The sequence below is a fragment of the Miniopterus natalensis genome, chromosome 2 (genome assembly GCF_054644295.1).
Source record: "Miniopterus natalensis isolate mMinNat1 chromosome 2, mMinNat1.hap1, whole genome shotgun sequence".
In the NCBI taxonomy this organism is placed as follows: Eukaryota; Metazoa; Chordata; class Mammalia; order Chiroptera; family Miniopteridae; genus Miniopterus; species Miniopterus natalensis.
The window spans coordinates 171,976,348-171,991,983 of record NC_142082.1 but is presented as its reverse complement, the minus strand read 5'-3'; the positions used below and the strand labels follow the sequence as shown (position 1 = coordinate 171,991,983).

Sequence of the window (15,636 nt, the reverse complement as noted above, 5' to 3'; positions counted from 1 at the left end):
TTGGGGAATCTCTGTATTTTCCTCTTACGTTTGCTGTGAACTTTACACAGTTCTAAAAAGAAGTTTTCTTAAAAAAAACTTCCAATTCATCAAGTCAAATTAACCCAATAAAAAATAGCCAAAGGATTTGAAAGGCTCTTCTCTTTGTCTCTCTGTCTCTCTGTCTCTCTCACACACACACACACACGCGCTATGTGGGTGGCCTCCAAGCACAGGAGATTCTTAACACACTGGTAAGCACAGAAATGGAAATTGAAAGCACACACCCAGTAGAATGGCCGACATTAAGTGTTGCCAAGAACGTGGAATTACTAGAACTCTCATATACAGCTAATGGGAATGTAAAATGATACAAATATTTTGGAACTTCTTAAAAAGTTGAAGCTATGCTTGCCATGTGACTTGGCATTTTTGGTGTTTACCCAAGAGAAACAAAAGCTATGTCCACATAGACCTGTATATGAATGTTCATGGCAACTTTGTTTATGTGGCCACAGACTGGAAGCAACATGACTATCGATTAACAGAAGAATGTATAAAACAACTTTGGTGTATTCATACAGGGGAATGCTACTTTGCATTAAGAAGGAGTAGACTAATGACATGCAAAAAATAGATGAATTCCAAAACGATTATGCTGAGTGAAAGAAGCCAAACATGGAGTGTATATTTTGTGATTCCATTTTTGTGAAATTCTGGGAAAGGCATGTCTAATATAGTGACACAAAAAATATTTCTGGGGCCAGAGGTAGGAAAGCACTGACAGGCAAGGAGCACGAGGTAACCATTTGTGGTGATGGAAATGTTCAGTGTCTTGATAGCGGTGGTGATGATACAGGTGTACACCTTTATCAAAAGTGTCAAACTGTACATTTAAAACGGGTGCATATTATGTATTTAAATCAGATCTCTATACTTTTTATTTTAAGAAACTATTGAAAAATAGTATTTGTTTACATAAAATGATGTCATGAAGGTTAGTTTAGCTTTCCAAAAGTTACACATTTTGCCTTTCATAATCTTGCTGAAAATACAAACCAAACTTGAATAAACTTTCTAGAGTAACAGTAACCTTAAATTAGCTCCTGTCTCTTGTGCATGAACCTCACATTAGTTTAGACTTTTCTCTAATTTTGGAATAAATAGTATCATTAAGCTAGAGTCTGAGAAATGCACAAAAGTTTTAAGAGATAAAAGAAAATACAGATGATGTATTTTAGAATTGTATACTTGAAACCTATATAATTCTATTAGTCACCCCAATAAATTTAATAAAACTTACATAAAATTGATTGTATTAAAGTGCAGTCGCAAACCAAATGCAGTCTTTTTTGAAGTTTCCCAGGTGGCTATGAAAGGAAGTCAAGTATAGAAACAGGTAGCAGGTGGGGACACACTGTTGGACTGAGCGTTTTAGAGGAATTACAACGAATGCCGCGACGCTATTAAAAAGAGAACAGCTCTCCTTAATCCATCCTTCAGCATTCCTTGCAACTAAAATAATTGCTTTAATAGCACTTCTGTCTTTCAATAAATGTGAAGTCCTTTTGATAGTGGCAAATCCCCGTTTAAAATACCAGCATGCAGAGGGACCTCAGTTTGGCGCCGGATCTGAGGTGGACCGTGGACTCATTGCAGGAAGACTTGCTCTTCTCCTCCCTGCCTTTTTCTGGGAGAGGTCAGTGCAGCTTAGAATCGATGGCTAATTCCAGATGGGACCGAGACAAATTCCGTTTTTCCGAAGACTGCCGTGTTGCAGGTTTTGCGAATTTCAGTGACCTGGAGGAGATGGCTGTGGGGAACACACAGCATAGGGGAACACGGCAGGGTTATTTTCAGGACATTTTGAACAGATGTGTAGTGTTTTTAAGCTGATAAAGATATAACACTCGACACTGAGTTGTTTGAGCATCACTGATGTATTAAACTGCAGCATGCGATCTCCTTCTCAGGACTGAATGTAAGATAAGCGAGCCTGCTCCTTTAGAGTAACTCCCACCCCGACCTCTATGTGTTTGATCATTGGCACTGCTGTAGTTTTGATGTAAATAAACCACCCTAACGTCTTACAATTTTCCTCCTCTCTCTGTCTCTTAGAACCCCACTTTTTAAAGTATTATAAAAAATAAAATACCATGGGGCTCTTTGGGATCATAAATGGTCCTCGATCCCTTTCCTGAACTATATGCATTTTAACTGCATAGACTTAGAGAATTTTAGAATTTAAAAAAAAAGAATTTAAAGGCCGTCAATGATTATCATATAACACAGAAATTCCTTTGTGGATATTCTGAACATCTTGAACATCTGTTGTCCCTTTGAAAAGCTCTAGTAATTGGGAACTTCTTCCACAGAATAGTAGGAAGATCATAGGACCTAGAGTCAAAGAATTTAGGTTGTAATCTGGCCTCATTTGTAAAATGATCTTGCAAATTGAGTAACATTGAGAGCACTGGTTTCTTCATGCATAAAATGAAGCCCTACTTTATTTGGCTATTCTATACCTGGAAACATTTTCCAAACTATAAAGCTCCATTATCAACAATTATTACATAATTATTATGTTTATCTATACATATAACATATATATAACTATGCTGTTTCATATATAGTTCTACACATAATATATGATGGTATAAACATGTTTTATAGAAAATATATGAAAAATATATAATGTATAGAATATATAATATAATGTATAATTATAATATACATACTATTTTAAAAATAAATACCAATATAATAAACTATTTAAATAAAAATATTAAATATTTTCATATAACATAATTTTTTACATTACATGTAGATATCACCTCACAAGGAAATCTCATTTCTTCAATGTTAGACTGATGTAGTTTTTCAAGAAGTGTTTTTTTTTGGTTGAGCTCAAATTTGTTTCCCCAAGGTATTTATGTGTCATGACATTCATTCTTTGAAACAATGTAGAACTAGTTTAATATTTCATCTGCACAATTTCTATGTATTAACCAAGAAAGCTAATAGGCTCAAACTTGAAGTAAGTTTAAGTTTATATTCTATGGAAGAATTTCCTGACATCTAGAACTTTAGGAACAAAGTTGGAACCTCAGTAAAAAGCTTAAAAGTAATTTGAAATAAAGGAAACTTAAGAGTTAGTAAGTTCATGGGACTTCTTTCCCATATATAATTGAAGATTATATTTAGGTTGATAAAATCTTTCTCAGCCCTCTTTAATTGTAAAGAATTGAAGTGGGAAATTATGGTTTTAAGCAGCTAATTTATGTACTGTCTTTAGGGGGCAGTACTAAACCACTGATAAATCTTGTTATTTCTGCTACTGCTGTTGGTAATGGCCACCATCAAATTAAAATAACAATAATGAGATTTATGATGCAATTATTTACACCTTTTAATATATGTACAATTGTCTAGTCAAATGAGAATGATAGTTTGAAATTCAGTCATTTCATAATTCATCCAATTATTAAATTCCATTTTGCATAACAAATTGTAAGAGATACAACTGTGCATAAGGCAATGTTTGCTTTCAGAGAACTTACAACTAGGATAAGCAAGCCATACTTCTGTGCATGTGTATTTGTGTGTACTTTGTGTATGTACACACCTCTTTTAGGAGAAAGATAATAATAAAAATAGCAATATTTATTATTTTTATGTACCAGTCATTGTCAAACAATCTTATTTTCATACAGCCCTAAGTAGTAAAAATTATTTTTATGCCTACTTTGCAGGTAAGGAAGCTGAGAATAAGATTATGGGACATAATTGGAGATGTATGAACAGGGAAGAGACATAAAGAGTTTTTTGGGGGGAAGGAGAAAGAGACAGAGGAAGAAAAGAAGTGGTTAACCTGTGAAATGGTGATCGTTCCTAGCCAAGAATGTAATGATTTATAGCGCCATGCCCTCTCCACCTTGGTGGTCAATCCAATAATTGATCATGAGTTGCTGAGGGAGATGCCTAGCTGATCATTCTATTTAATTCTGCCGACAGTGTTGGTCATATTGATGCTCTTGCTATTTTAAAGTTTTAGACATCCCCCAATGTATTCACCCTGGATGACCCGTAGGATCAAAAATCCCAGTGATAATCACCTTTTATTACCGATTTGAGAAATGTGTACGTGTGAAAGTAGGGGCTGCTGTGTACCAGAGTACAGAAATTTTCACTGGCTGTCAGATAACAAAATGCTTTGGGGAGTATCATCAGACAGTAGAGATATATCAACAAATATGCTTCTTCAATTTAAACTGCAATTGCATCAGCTTGGTTGTTCAGCATCCTGCCGTTTACAGGTTATTGTGCTGAGTAAGAGGCCATGTAACGCAATGGTTAAGGGGGCAAGCTCTAGAGTCAGGCAGTCTGGGTAGGAATCCTTTTTCTGCCACTTATCAGCTCTGTGATCTTGGGTTTTACCTGACCTCTCTGTCTAAGTTTAGTATTTGCCCCAAGGGGTGGTTGTGTGAATTAAAATAATGAGTAATAGTGCTTGAAAGATTGTAGCTATTATTATTAGTGTATCTTATAGACAGTAACTCATTAAGAAACTATTTAAATTTCATAATTTCTCAGTTACTGAAAACTAATGAATGGAAATTTAAGATGTGAATGCCAAAAATAGTCTTATAAAGTCTTCTATTTTTGAGAGCAACAACTTTTTGGGGGAGTAGGGGTGCTATTTGCAATTCAGTATATGAAATAGCTTTACTAACTTTATAGTCATGATCTGTTAGTATTGTACTGAACACTACATTCCGAAGATTTTTAGGCAAACTTGCTGTCTTTCTTTTTTTCTAAAAATAAAAAATAAAAAAATAATAAATAAAAATTCCCTTGCTGAATTTTTGAATTCAGCTCTTTGAATATGAAATTTTTCTTCAGTTCTGGCAAAGTTTCTTGAATTATTTCTTTGATAATTTCTTACCAACTCTACGTGGAAGTCTTAGTTTGACCCCCTACTTTTCTTAGCTTTTAACTTATTTTCATCTTTTATTTTATCTTCTGGGAAGTTTCCTCAGACTTATTTCCAACTTTTCTACGGGATTGTATGTATTTGTTTTGTAGTATCCTGTTCTTGTTTCAGGGACGCAAATGCCTTCTATTTCTATAACTTTTTCCTCTATTTATTTTGGTCCCCTGTTGAAAGACTTCCTTTAACTATGTGGTGATCTTTTGATTCTTGTTTAAATTTAACTAAGAACTTAGAAACTGTATATGTGGGTGGAGTTTGTCGAGATGTGGGCTTCACAGCAGGTGCTAAGGCACAGAGCCCACCATTTTCCTAGGTACTTGAAGACTTTTTTCTGAGGCGGTTAATTCTTGGAGAATATATTCTACTCTCCTCTCTGCGGGGATATAAACTTAGCTGCCATATTCTCTAAGGTACATATAGTAGGCACTGGGGTGGGGTGGGTTTCTTCATTTACTACATACATATTCACTTAATTCCTTTGCTTTTAGACCGATGCCCCTCTGCTCACTGTGCATGGATTCTTAAAATTCGTAATCCCTGTGCTTCAACCTCAACAGAAAGTAAATCTTCAATTTCTTGTCAGGTGGTAAAGGTTTAGTATCTTGGGTGGGTAAGAAGGAGGTGGGTTTAGGATGGTCCAGCTCTTTCTAATATAGAGCGTCCATCCTGTTTTAGCCCCATCGCGCCCACACCTGCAGAGGTAGTGAGTTTCTCCAGTTGTTAAGCCCTTTGGAGGGTGTTGGGTCATGAACAGGCTTGCTGCTGCCACTTTCCTCTTGCAGGCACTCTGCTTTCAGTTTTCTCAAGTTTGCTAAATCAGGTAATATCTACACATGTTTATTATTATCCAAAACTTTTCATGACATTGCTGATCTGCATTTAGAAAATGTTTTTATTAATTTTTAGAGAGGTAAGAAGGAAGAGGGAGAGAGAGAGAGAAACATCGATGTGAGAGAGAAACATTCGTTGGTTGCCCCCCGCAGGCACCCATACCGGGGATCAAGCCCGAAACCTGGGCATGTGCCCTGACTGGGATTCGAACCCGATCAGCTTTCAGTGCACAGGACAAAGCTCAATCAACTGAGCCACACTGGCCAGGGCTCATCTGTTTTTAACATCTCTCCTTTTGCCCTTGTCCTTATAGTTTAGACCATGTTCAAAATGGAACACCTGCGATTAATTTAAAAAGTATTACCCCTCTTTATACGTATAATATAAAATTTTATGAATCAGTTTTTTTCAACAAGGAGACTACATTGTGAAAAAATGGACTTTCTGAGTAATTTCTATTTCAAAAGCGTATTTGCATGCTATCCTTCTGATTCCGTTTAGAAATCAAGATTTTTCTCATTTGTTGCTATTCAGCTGTTTCTTGGGTTATTTTCATGTCCTGTTCTTTGTTACAAACTTTGTACCTTATCAATCTTTCCCACCCAGTTTTTTGTTTTTTTTTACTTTCGACTTAAAATTGAACTATACCTGTGTTTTGGCTGAGTCACATGGCACAGCCACGTACCTATGGCTAGAATGAAGCTGGCTTGCTTGCGAAAACGCACCATAAAAATTATAAATTTAATTGATGTTAAGATATCAAAAAAACATGGATATAATATATTGGTATAATATAAATTTAATTTCAGAGAACTTCATCTACAATAAATTTGTCACCAGGAGAAGTGGAAGAGGAGGACGATGGAAGCTCATGCGGACCCTCGGGACTCTGGGAAGCGCTGACTCCCTGCAATGGATGTAGGAACCTGGGCTTCCCCACGCTTGCGCAGGTACCGCTCTGCTTTCCTTAAGGTGCTTTGAAACGTACACATGGTTGCCTATGATTTTAATTAAATCATTTCCCCCCCTCTGGAAATCCAGTTAGTATCTTGTTCACTTTACAGTTTTTCTTCAGTGAAGGTCAGTAATATATTTACATAACTTGCCATACATACATGCATATGCAAACACATACTTTACATAACTTTATGTGGTGGTTTTATTTTGGTCATGATGCTAGTTCCAGAAAAATTGAGTTGCTGACGAGATTTTAATATTTATGATCCAGAAATATTTTATTCTAAAATATGCTATTTTGAAATTAAATCATACTTTATATTAAAATAAAAATAATAAATGATTTACAAAGAAACCTATTAGGGCACTTTAAAAGCATAGTGATTTTTTTTTTTTCTTAGCACAATGGAACATTGTAGAATAATGTGTATCATTATTCAGTACAGCCCCAAAAACAAGAGGAGGGCGCGAAAACATTGACTACAGTTTTGAAACCATTTTGCTATCCATTAAGTCCATTTTAATTCGATTGTATCACCTTCAAATTCCTATTGTATGCTGTGGACCACAGGCCCTTAGGGGAGTTTCAGAAAAAGTAAAATAAGCCAGAGTTAGGAAATTTGAATCCACCGTGAAAATATTTCTACAAGCATGTTATAAAAACCCCAAAAACCAGTTAATGGCAAAGGTATGTATGTGCACCTACATAAAGCATGGTGGAAAAATAGTCCAGGATAGGAAATAATTCACAGTAATTGTCCAGAATAGTGTTATATCTCAAAAATATTATTTTCTGTTTTGTAACAAATGTGAAGCAATTGTGCCTAAGAAACCATCACATTTTTCATGTCAGTGTTACTGACAATTTGATGATATCCATTCAAATTCCAATATTAATTTATTGTGGAGTGCTAAATAGGATAATCAAATCAACACTTAGTACTCAAAGACTCTTCATTGTAGTAGGAACTGTTTACAGAGCTTTAAGACAATTCATCCTAATCATTGCACAGTTGTGGTCAGTATGTACTCGACTGGGAGTTCCATAAAGGTAGAGTCTGCATTGCTTACCATCTGTTCCAATGCCAACATAGTTCCTGGTATATTGTCAGAATCAAGGAATAGTTGAATAAAACAGTGAACATGTGTGTATTCTAGGGGTTCATTTCTTCACTTATGGTTTTTACATACAGAGTTTTACCTTGTATCTTTAAGGGTATAGAAGAAAGGAAACTAAGAAGCATAGGTTTTATTTTAGTAATATACCCTCATCTGTTTAAAAGCTTACCAATAGTTGAATGCCTTTACTTATATTTTTTGTTTCATATAATTAACTTCTTTGTATCTTATATTTTAAAAAATAGAATTCTTGGAAAGTATCAGGGCTCTAAGCCATCACTAATATATTACTATATTTTAGTTGTTACATATTTAATATATGACTATATTATAGGTTAATACATTTGTTGTGACCACTGTGCTAACATTTAATTTTGATTTATTTTATTTTTATTAGACTTGGTAGTAAGATTGATAGCAACTTGCTTATGGTATAAAAATTTATAATATTAGATATTTTTCTTTTGCCATTTTCCTGTGAAGACTGATATTGCCTCAGTCAATATTGAGTATTACTTAGTAGTTACATTTACCACACAGTTCTTCCTAGTCTGCAGTCTTTTTTTTCTATTAATTTTTTTGTATGTATAAGTGTGAGTATATTGTGTAGTTTTAAAAAACTATCGAATTCATTACACTTCTCAGTTATTTTTTGTTATTGTTGTTTAATTCATCTCATCTATAGTTCCTTTTAACCAATTCCAAATGTGGCTCTATATTTATTTTTCACTTGCTGATACCTGGTTTTTCTATGACTTTCCATTGGACAATAACTCACATTCCTCATTATATTTCATCCTATTTGGTTTGTGTTTTCCTATTTTTAAAACCATATGACTCAGTTATGATATTTTAATATATAATATGTGACAGGAGAAATCATTATTGCATTAAAACTATTAGCTGACATGATTGCTTGCTTTAAAAATTTATATTTTATAATTACTATGTCAAATTTAAAGAGGATCATTGTTAGGATTTTAATTGTTGCTGCATTAGATCTATAAATTTACCTGAGATCCAGTATTCTTTTTTATTTTATTTTTTACTGTATTTAATCTAACAAATCAAGATTAGAATTCTTTTACCAATGTTCTCATCTAGTCTTCTTTTACTCATGTTCACAATTTGTTGATGGATTTGCTTTTAACATTTATATGTGCTTATATATGCATGTGCATATAGTTCAGTAAGATTGTTTAATGTGTGATGGTGCAAAATTATAAAAATGCTTTTATATTTTACAATAGAATTAACGCACAATGGTTAATTCCTTTAATATAGTTTAATACATTTGTTATGATGCTGGAGGTATGATACTGTCGATTTATGATACAGCTTTCAACAGATTTGAACTCAGGATTTTCTAGACAAATGATTTTGTTATTTATGAAATTTTAAGAAAACTTCATTTTGAAGTCATTATTTTAGGGATCTGAAATATTTTGTGAGACCGTTAATAATCACTAAAGCCATAGCACTGCGTCTTGGGCCTCATGAAAAACCACCACCTTGCAGTTTGGTACAGGGGACTTTGGGAGCAGTGGAATTAGTACAGTGCCATTGCAAATTTCTATACACTCAGGTTTGTTGGATTGGAATATTGTATTTATTTCACATTTATAACTCTTCATTTAATGGGATCCAGCAATGTGTCAAATATCTTCTATATTCAAAGCATAGCCCTAAGCTTCAGAACATGAGGATTATGGAAATAAAGACTTAATTGAGCGCCAGGTTATGTATACATTCTGGTTCTGGGATGTAAAACTATGTGATGTATCATTTCTAGATCCTTAAAAAGTTTTACTTGCAATTATCCTATACTTCTAAGATTATTTAATTTTCAGTTTTTGTCTAGATTTTGAACTGATCTTATATCCAGGTGTTATCTAACTTTTTATGTTTTTATGCGGCATTTTCTACTTCCATGGTGACTGGATTATTGAAGTTTTCACAGGAAGCAAGTACTTTTAAATTCATGAAAATTCAGAATTCTAAGTAACATCAGGAGATTAAAATTAAGATTAATAGATTATGTTGGGTCCTTTAATTTCAGTTTAAGTCAGGCCAAGTATTAAAAGAGAATTCAAGAATGAAGAGACTGGGAGAATGAAGCACTTTCTAGAAAGTGTAATTACACTCAAATTTGTTTTTCAGCACTTCTGGCAGTCATAATCACTACCATGCACACAGTGCCTATCATGTGCCAGGTATTTTGCATGTATAACATCCTGATTCTCAAAGCAACCACTTGAAGAAGGAAACAGGTAACCTGTTCAAGGTCGTGATGTTAAAATGATGAACAGAGCCTATGATGCCATGTTGCTCTCCTGCCTTCATTTCCCTCACCCTGCTTCCCACTGGTTGCCCCAGTCCCTGGTTATATACTGTGGAAAGTTTTAGAGTTTTCTTTGGCCAGTAGGTAGAGATCATAAATGAATGAGGATCTCTGAGAGCAATCTTTAGCGTTTTCTTGTCATCGGTTTATTTAATTACATATATCAAGGTAAGGGAAAGTTAAAGACAGTTCAGAGCCCCAAGCTCTTGCGGGCCGTCTCTGCTCCTGCGGTGGCCACACCGTGCTGCCCTCGGGGAGAGGCCGGCAGCTCTCCTGATGTGCTGGAAGCACCCCCTGGGGACACGAGCCGAACGCACCCACCCGGGCCACGCTGGCCGTGCCTCTCAGGGATCTGCGAAGGTGGCTCCTGTTAGTTCTGTGTCTCTTCTGAATCTGCAGACTGGTTGAGCCGCACCCCTGGCACCTGTGACACTGCCTCTTGTTACCCGCTACTGCCACCAGTCCCGCCCTTTTATCGGGCACGGCAGGCTTTGTGACAAGAATGTGATGTCTCGAATGCAACGTGGGAGGCACGTTGAATTCATTCCCCGCAGCATAACTGCAGAGGTGGCCCCAGACACTGTGGGACCATGTGAAGGCTCCTGATGCTGACTTGATCTTGATCCGCTTTGTAGAAATGAAAGGCATTTGCCTCGGAGGAAGACACACAAGGGAAATCGAGTGAGCCCAGAAGGGCCTGCTCGCTCCTATTCCTGTAGCTAAACAACAGCTTACAGGGAGGGTTTTGAAGTCTCAAGTCCAGCCTCCCCTTTGAAGCAGTATCTCCACCGTGACCCCAACAATCATTCCAGTTTTGCTTGACCGCTACCAGCGCCTCTTACGCTTTTAAAAATACACTCGTGTTAGTATTTCCACTGGTAAAGTGACAGGCACCTGAACATTTTATAGCTACTAACAAATTGTGCAGATGTGCACAGCACATCGTTATCACCACTGTGCATACAGAGATCCATACGTGGCAGCCATGGAGATATGTTACATCCCACGACGTGTCAGCCGCCTGGGTTGGAGCAGTGTGTGTTCAGGGACAGGCTGGACGGTGAGGATGCTGCAGTGGCAATGAAATAGTGAATATGAAATTAAGAGCTGCTGCCAGCTAAGGGATCTCGGAAATACAGCCTTGGGGGACACTTTGGAGAAGCAGCAGGAACTTCCCTGATGTAGCATGGTTTCCAAACAGGCTCATTGGGCCCCGAGCCCAATGTGTTTAAAATTAACCTCAGGACACCCCCCCTACCCCAAGCACCCTGGCCCCATCTTCTAGAGACTCTGCAAGGATTTACCTCTGGGCTGTTGTCTTCCTCGGACACAGGCATGCCCAGTGTGTCATCAGCTGGAGTGACGTGGGTACCAGTGGTCTTAGCACGTAAACTGGGTCTTCCCAGGGAGCAAAAAGATCTCTTATATCTGAATGGGACACAGGTGAAGGTGGAGAGAGTGGCCAGCGGCAAGCTTCAGGCGGAGCTGCTGTTTTTAATGTTAGGGCTGGATATCTTTGCAAACGCCGAGGGAAGCAGCCTCGTTAGCTCTAAGGTCTGTGTAGGCTTGTTGCCTCTTTCCAGGATGGCAGCAGCAGGACAGCAGGTAGCGTAAGGCGGGGGCTGGTGTGGACGCCGCCCACGGTCACCATCTGGACGCTGTTGTGCACATCAGTCCCTTGTCCTCTTTTGCTGACCTGTATGAAGTCGCGCTCAAACATGGGAGCGTACCTGGATATAGTATACTCCCCCTTGCTCAGCTGTCGCTGCAGTTTCCCCAGGGGGGCATTAAACACGCCCGCCGGGGGCCCCTTCTGGCTGTGTGATAAGGTAATGGGTTGGCTGGCCATGGCTCTCTTTTATCCAGAGAGCTCCTAGGGGCTTCTCCACACCTTCCTTATCACACCTGCAGACTGTCCTGTCTCCCCCTTCTCTCTAGCAGGTGGGCTAGCAGTGGTCGTCTGCAGGTTTTTGCCTGTGAGTGACTGTGGACAGGGAGGGGGCGCTGATTACCGACTTCTCTGAGTTAGTTAGAGACGATCGCTGCCGCACCAGACCGTGCCCTACCTGGGGTGGGCAGATCGCCAGCCCCCGAAGATGTCAGAGTGCGCAGAAGCCCAGGTGCACCGATATTGGCAATCACTCGGGCAGGACTTCAAGCCAGACACATCGGTTTGCAAAACTTCTGCTCTTTGATTCAGCAACCTCAACTGCGATTCCTAATCCCACTGCTCCCCTTTTCTAGAAACCAAAACCTCCACCTACAAGCAAACCACCCCGAGGCGGCTGCTTTTAACTCTCCTGCCCATTGTGACCTGTGCCTACCACATACCCCTTTGTCCCTGTTGCCTAAGAGCCCCGCCCTCATCGCAGGGACACTGTCCTCTCCACCTCACCTGTCCTGCCACAGCTCAGCAGACAACCCCCTTCCACCAGCCCCCCATCTAAGGGTCTTAATACATGTCGGCAAATTGTTCTCAAAAAGAGTCAGGCAAATTTTCTGTTAAGTATGAGTTTAAAATACCCATAGCCTCTTATCCAGCACTTTTAATTGTAGACAATTAGTATTAATTGCAGAATTTACCTTAAAGAGAGAATTGGACAAGTTGGTAAACAGATTAGTACAGGATGTTTTTCAGGGTTGATTGTATCAAAAAAAACAATAACCAAGAATAATACCTTACAAGAGGGATTTAGTTAAATTATGGAACATTCTGTGACAGAATATTCTGTATCCATAAAAATGATTATGTAGTTTTATATTTATTGAAAGAAAAAAGATAGCCCTGACTTTTTTAAAGAAAAGGAGCAAAGCAAACAGATTTCAACTAGCATCGTATGCGTGGTCCAACTTATGTAAAATCGCGCATGTGCATGTGCATGTGTGTGTTTGGGTCTGAAAGTATTTTCGGTGAAATCTTTAAGCGCTTAGCTGAATGTTGTAATTTTAATTTTCTCTTTTATACTTTCTATTTTTATTAGGATAATTATTATTTCTCTGAACAGGGAGAATAAGGCTGTTTTTATTAGCACTGTCTATTTTTACAGCCATGATAATTTTTATATTTTGACACACCCTCAAACTGCTGACAAGATGTGTAGCCTTTTCTGTAGACACCTGTGCTCTGACTCTACAGTGAAAAGGGCCTCAGACACCACAGATATGCTCTATTCTCTACCCACCTTCAGATTGTATATAAAAAAGGTCTGAGGGATTTTGCCAACTATTTAAAATATTGTCAATTCAATAAGATTAAAATATCTTTATTGGTACAATATACCCAACACATACACATACACACACACACACATATATATATATATATATATATATATATATATATATAGAAAGCCATAGTTTTAAAATTAAATTTATTGGGGTAACATGGGTTAATAAAATAGGTTGAAATTGTACAATTCTGTAACTATCATCTGTATACTGCAGTGTGTGTTCACCACCCAGAGTCAGTTCTCCTTCCATCGTCATATATTTGACCCCCTTTACTATTTACTAAGTCCCTCCCACCCGGTTGCCCTCTGGTAGCCACCATAATGCTGTCTGCGCCTGTGAGTTTTTGTTTGTTCATTTGTTGTTTTTAGCTTTATATCCACATATGAGTGAAATCATATGGTTCTTGACCTTTTCTGTCTGACTTAAGTCGCTTAACGTGATATTCTCAAGATCTACCTGTGTTGTCACAAACGGAAGTGTTTCATCTTTTCTTATGGCTGAGTAGTGTTCCGTTGTATATCTGTGTACCCCATCTTCAACTGAAGGACACTTTGGCTGTTTCCATGTCTTGGCCACCGTGCATAATGATGCAATGAACATAGGGATCTATAGGCTTTTTTTTTTTTTTTTTTTAAGAGCGGCACCTCTCTATTTAGAGGGTCGAGACGTCTTTCTTTTGTTTTTCGGTAGGTGTCGCTGAAGCATGCCTTTTTTTAGTTTCTCTTGCACTGATCTGGCTTCTCAGAGCTCTGTAGGGGCGGTGGGACAATGCCCTGTATTCCCTGGGGAGGTGAGCATCTCCTCTGTAACCAGGTCACGTCAGGGCACCAACCCCATGGAGGGATGTGGTGGGTGATGAGATTCTGATCCTGTGAAATCCTAGTGCTGTCCCTCTGCAGCCAACCAGACACTGCGGGCCGGGCCGCTGCTGTGGGTAGGGGCTGGGTGAGCTGGGAGAGGCCTGCTGGTGTGTTTGTGGATTTGTTCTTCCATTAATGGCAACTGTCAGACCTCAGTGGCCTCACCTCTGTATCTCCACCCCTGTCACTGGGATTAGTGGCAGCATGCTTCTGCCTCTCTAGTTCTCAGGGCTGCCGATAATAGGTAGCCTGACACCCACTGCTACAGCTCTCCTGGGACCCGCTGCTAGCTGCGAGAGGGTGAGGAGAGGCGACCAGGCTCCATGGCTTTGTTATTCTGCCTGGCAATGGCGGCCACCGGTCAACAGCAGCCACACCTCTGCACTCTGTCTCCGGCCTGGTCATTGGCTTCAGCTGCAGCCATGGGGACCACTCAGGCAGGAATGCTCACTGTATCTCTGCTCCCCAGGGCTGCTGGCAGTGCAGGTGGCACCCGACTCTTCCCCTCTCCAGAGACTCACAGTGAGCTCTGGGCTGTGTCTGTGGCACCCATCTCTGCTCCTCTCCCTTCCCCTCCCCTGTTCCCTCTGACGTGCCCACCTTCAGATGTTTCAACGTGCTGATCTCTCGGCCATGTCCTGCGCCACGCAGGGAATCCTTTCTTGGATTATAGCTGTTCAGCTTGTTGCAGCTTCAAGCGGGGAGACCAGGGAAACTCTCACTCTGCCTTCTTCTGATGTCAGCCTGAAGTTATAGGTTTTGAGTCCTTAGTTTGTTCTGTATGTGAAAATGAACATTTTAATCCCCTTCGTATTAAAATATCTGGATATTTATGGTAACCTGAGTTTTCTTCCTTTATTTATTGAAAGGCCTCTTCACATATCAATAGCAATTCCTACTGGCCTGTTCAAAGTCCTTATATCAAGTGGTTCTGGTGTTTTTTGAAAGAAATAGGTAGCATTGGGCACAGTAGGATTTAATTTAGGTGCTTTTTGAAAAGTTAAGTGAAGATATACCAATTTGCTTAAAAACACTTATATGCCATACACATTTATTACCAGATATTTATCTTAGGTTTCCATTACAGCACTGAGTAAATTGGCTTGTATCCAGAGAAACCAGAAACTATTTTTGCTTTGCTTGTAGGGCCCATGGACTTTCATAATTTTTTCCAATCTAGTCATTAGACCAACAACAGGAGAACCTCCATTATTTGGCTTGACAACCATCACACGTAGCATCCTGGCAAGTATGTCTCTATTTTCATGAATCTGATGAAATTTATCTGAAATTCCTCTAGCTATTTAGAAAACTACCTTACTAGT

General features: G+C 38.7%; 1 protein-coding gene across 4 annotated transcripts in view; it reads left to right on the top strand.

Annotated features, from left to right (window-relative positions):
- The window catches only part of ANKS1B (ankyrin repeat and sterile alpha motif domain containing 1B), a 693,028-nt gene that overhangs the window by 120,411 nt on the left and 556,981 nt on the right, over nt 1-15,636 (top strand). For all 4 annotated transcript variants that reach the window (XM_087814846.1, XM_087814845.1, XM_087814848.1 and 1 more), the window contains exon 9: nt 6,613-6,753. In XM_087814846.1, the coding sequence (XP_087670972.1) occupies nt 6,613-6,753 (141 nt within the window). The remainder of the gene's footprint in view (nt 1-6,612; nt 6,754-15,636) is intronic.